This window comes from Nematolebias whitei, chromosome 21 (genome assembly GCF_014905685.2).
Source record: "Nematolebias whitei isolate Nwh7 chromosome 21, NemWhi1, whole genome shotgun sequence".
Taxonomy (NCBI): Eukaryota; Metazoa; Chordata; class Actinopteri; order Cyprinodontiformes; family Rivulidae; genus Nematolebias; species Nematolebias whitei.
The window spans coordinates 19,998,352-20,002,999 of NC_056518.1; the positions used below are offsets into that span (position 1 = coordinate 19,998,352).

Here is a 4,648-nt window from a genome sequence, read left to right on the forward strand (position 1 = left end):
AAATGTGGGACTACTTCAATTGAAATCTGTCCCTTTGTGACATAAAATCCAGCTGCTCCTCAAAATCCACAACTTTTCACACGAATGAAGCTTCAAGAAACACCCCCGTGCCAAATCTACGTTTTAACTGATTCAGTTCAGTTTATTTATAGGGAAGGCAAAAAAAGACCGAAACATTTATTCAAAACAAATCGTTTCAATATTTGTATCAGATGAACGTTCCTTAGACGAGCTTATATGCGAGAGTGTTAGTTAAAGTGTGTGTTGAGAATGACTCTCAGCTACCACCACACCAAGTTTCAGGGGCGATATCTGTAAACTTGACTGTCTGACATTTTTTATGTTGGCTAACGCCATCTCGAAATGGATTGAATACAAAAGGTAACCATACAAATCTGAGAGTTTCATCCAATTCTATCCACTGATTCATGAGATATTTCGCTAACATTATTGCCTTCACCTTCGGGGTATGACAAATGACCTCAGATAATATTTAGCAACAGTCAACAATGATGAAAAGAAGCCTTCAGACGTCTGAAATGGTCAATTAAAGCCTAATTCTGCTAATTTTAACAGATTAGGGAGAAGTAGGTCAATCTGAGACGTAATCTTTGGAGTCGGGGCTGACACATGTCGACTTTACATCAGAGGATTGCAGCGTCCTGATTCAGAGTCGGGACAATGAAGGCATCAAATGGGCCTGGACACGACCCCTGGGTTAAACTCTGACCTTTTCACACACAATGTGTTTGTGAAATGTTCATTTAGTGCTAGAAACAGACGAGGACGGGCAAATCCAATAAATATGTTAAAGTCAAGAAACGTCACTGTCAAAAAAAGCGACGAATAAAAGAATGCACTTCGCCCGCCGCCGTTTTTGTCCAAATTATGAGATTACGATGAGCAAAACGGATTATGAGAAATGGCTTTTCTGTTCAGTTTTTTTAAATAACTTTTGTTCTTCACAATCTCGTGCAGTATTAAGAGATGCCATGTGTTTTCAATAACTCTCAGCTACAAAATGCACAAAACAGTATCTGTTAAAGTGACTGAGGTTTGATCATTAAGCTGATTAGCCTGAAATTAATTGTCTCCAAAGGTTAACAAGTTGTAGATGCACATCCGGTAATTATTTCATAAACGTTTCATTAAAATCCATCACGTGATTCAGGATATATTTGCTTTAACAGTGTTGACGTCAACAGTTAATGCTAAAGTTTTTAGACAATGTGTAGCGCTCGTGATATGTGTTAAGTATCATGCTCAGCTCCTACCACATCAAAATTTAGCTCAATCTATATAAAACCGGCCGAGTTAAAGCCATTTATGTGCTGGATAAGTTCCAATAGCTTTACCAGCCCTTTTAAAATTGGATTGACTCCAAAAGTTAATCAACTGTAGATGTCAATCCAAGGGTTATTTCCAGAAAGTTTTGTTAAAATCTCTCCCACGGTTCATGAGATATTTTGCTAACAGACAGACAGTTTGCTCAAAGAACGTTTTAGAAGCAGATCGTAAGCAATCGGTTCATGCTAAATGTGTTTGTGTTAGGGATGACTCAGGAGAAGTAGAAAATATTAAATAAAAAGTCAACTTTTACAGCAGAAGTGCTTCAATTTGTATTTTTTACGCTGTTGCCAGGTTGTGCGCAAACTCTTGCATCCACTGTGGGGACTTATGTGAATAATAAAACCAGTATATTTACCATAAGTGGAAAAAATGTTTGCAGAAGCTAAATATTTGATCTGTTTTCATTTTCACCCACAAGTTGTATTTGAACAGCGTGCGCCTCTGATGCGCACAAAGGGGGCTTTACCCGGATGTGCGCCGCTGCAGACATTTCTGCGGCTCCTCCCTGCGCCTTTTCACAGCCGTATAACAGGATCTCTTACTGGCGCGAAAAACGCACTGTGTGGCTCAGTGGTTAGAGGGCGGGAGGGGTTTGCCGCGTGTCCGAGCCCCCCAGCTGTTTCCGTCTTTATTTTTATTGTTTAAGTTGTGGGTTTTGAACCATACCGGGGGCTTCATTGCGTGGATGAACCGCTGCCTAACATTTCATCCGCTGGAGCACAGGGTTGTCCGCGTGCGTTAAATGCCCTGCGTCTGTTCGGACTCTGCAGAGATCCGGTGAGTTGATTTATTGTAAGTTTCCAAGAAGCAAACGGCGCACAGGGTTTAACCCCGCAGAGCAAAGACTAAATCAGGAAACGCTTCACCTACCCTTGTTTTATGTTTTAACTTTGACTTCCGAGTCGTTTTCAAAGAAGACGAGCTAAACAGAAGCGCTCGTGTCATTTCCTTCTGTGCGCATGTGTCCGAGCGCATCCGCAAGACGCGATCAATTATTAATGTGTCCCATTTGGTGAGGCCGGCTGTTCCGGGACGAGGGGTCCCATTAGGAGGATATCTGATCTGTGGTGGAAGGATCGTGTCTAATTTCCTCTCTGTCTGTTTCAGGACCTCCATTTCTGGGATTAACGTGGATTATATCAGCCTCAGCATGGAGTTTGACTGTTTCCAGCCTTATTTTTTCGACCGTTTCGACGCCGAGGAGGATTTTTACAAGTCTACTGCGCCCAGTGAGGACATATGGAAAAAGTTTGAGCTGCTGCCCACCCCTCCCATGTCCCCGCACCGGACCCTGAGCGGGGCGGCTCTCTACCTCTCCCCTGGGGACCAGCTCAGCTGGCTGACCAAGATGCTGGGTCAGGACGAGGACTATGAGGGACACTTCCTCCCGGACACCGAGGAGCTTTTGGACAACGTGAGCGCCCACATCATCCAGGACTGCATGTGGAGTAGTTCTGGCAGCAAGGAGAAGGTCAGCGGGAGGGTGTGTGGCACCCCGGCGCCGGTCAGACCGAGCAAAACACAGTGCGCCTCGCCGGGTGGTCTCCCCTCCGCGCCCTCGGACTGCGTGGACCCCGCGGCGGTCCTCACCTTCCCCGCCAGCAGCTGCAGAAAGCCGGCGTCGTCTGGCTCCGAGTCCCGCTCTGATTCTTCTGGTAAGGACACAGACATGCTGTGGGAGAGCCCCACCCTCCGTGCCTGGATTAACTTGCCCACTAACAATGGGTTATTTAGGGAGCAGGCGGCAGCGCAGCAGCAGGGGTTATCCAGTGCAAAGCCTCAAATAAGGCAGGATTTTTTTTACCCTTCCTGTGACAAAGCACCTCATGCTTCCTCTGAACAAGCCATGCTTTAAAAACCGCGCCCCTATCACTTCTAAAACTCCCCGCCTTTCTTTATCTGTAGCTGCAACACAATCAGGGTGCGGTTAAGGGGCCCCTGTCTGGATGATTTATTGCAAGAGTTTATTCATTTACAGAATTGTTGACCCCCCCCATTTAAATATCTATTGCCTAATTCCTGCTAACTTCCTGGTTTGGGTTAATCAATCCAGTTTGTTGGAATGTGAAACATGTTCCGTACTGTCTTCTTGTGAACCTTTTTAATAATTAGTTTTTCTTCTGTGCTGAGCAGATGACGAAGAGGAAATCGACGTCGTCACCGTGGAGAGCAAGAAGAAGCGAGTGCGGATGGTCAACGTCAGAAAGCCGGTCACCGTCACGGTGCGTGCCGACCCCTGCCCCAAACGCTTCCACATGTCTGTCCACCGGCAGCAGCACAACTACGCGGCACGCTCTCCGGACAGCGACCCCGAACCGGAGGATGATGATGACGACGACGACGATGAGGAGGAGGAACCGCAGAACAAACGCGCCTGCTCGGCGTCCCCCTCGGACACCACCCCACAAAGCTCGGACGTAGAGGACACTGACCGCAGGAAGAACCACAACTTCCTGGAGAGGAAGAGGAGGAACGATCTCCGGTCTCGCTTCCTCGCCTTGCGGGATCAGGTCCCCGGCCTGGAGGCGGCCAAGGCTCCGAAGGTGGCCATCCTGACCCACGCCACAGATTACCTCATGGAGCTGCACACCAAGGAGAAGAGGCACCTCCAGGAGAAGAAGCGCCTCAGATCCCGACAGCAGCAGCTCCTCCGCAGAATATCAGAACTCAAACGCTCATGAGCCGCCGCCTGAAAGCCTCGTCCTGTCACGAACTCATAACCCGTCACTTTGAAAAGCTATCCTGTTGATATAGCGCGATATGCCTCATGTACATAGCTGTGAATTGTTGTTCTGAATATCTGATGGACGCTTATTCCACTGTCGGAGCAGGAGGACTTTCAGTTAGATCTCTTTTATTCTTTGCACAGTTTTAAATTTTAGTTGTAAACAAGGGGTCACAGGCTTTTGTTTTTTTTAATAGCTGGTATGCTGTGACGTAAAAGTCTTTATTTTTTTACCTGTTTGGATGAGTGAACATCTTTGTTTTCATTACGTGCGAATGCCTTTCTACCTGCACGAGCTATTGAGTGCATCTGCTCCGATTGACCTGTTGTACATATCGTTTTGTAAATAATAGCATATTCCTCCGGTTCAGACGGATAGATCCAGTGGTTTGTGAAAAATTTGCTCCTCCGTGCCACAAAACCTCTATTTTGGTAAGAAACAAGGAAGAAAAAAAAAAAGTTGCACTGCTGTACTTTATATTTCACGTGTCACTTTGTGATTTCAATGCTTCTCTGGATTTTGTTTTTAAGCATGCTAACCTCAACAGCATAATTAAAATTTTTATACCTTAT

General features: G+C 46.0%; 1 protein-coding gene across 1 annotated transcript; it reads left to right on the forward strand.

Moving 5' to 3' along the window:
• Window positions 1-1,835: 1,835 nt before the first annotated feature.
• LOC119427856 (protein L-Myc-1b) lies at window positions 1,836-4,648 on the forward strand. The gene is made up of 3 exons (XM_037695511.1): window positions 1,836-2,127; window positions 2,458-3,005; window positions 3,484-4,648. Exons 1-3 carry the CDS (start codon window positions 2,093-2,095, stop codon window positions 4,029-4,031), a joined length of 1,131 nt encoding a protein of 376 aa, XP_037551439.1. The 5' UTR covers window positions 1,836-2,092; the 3' UTR covers window positions 4,032-4,648.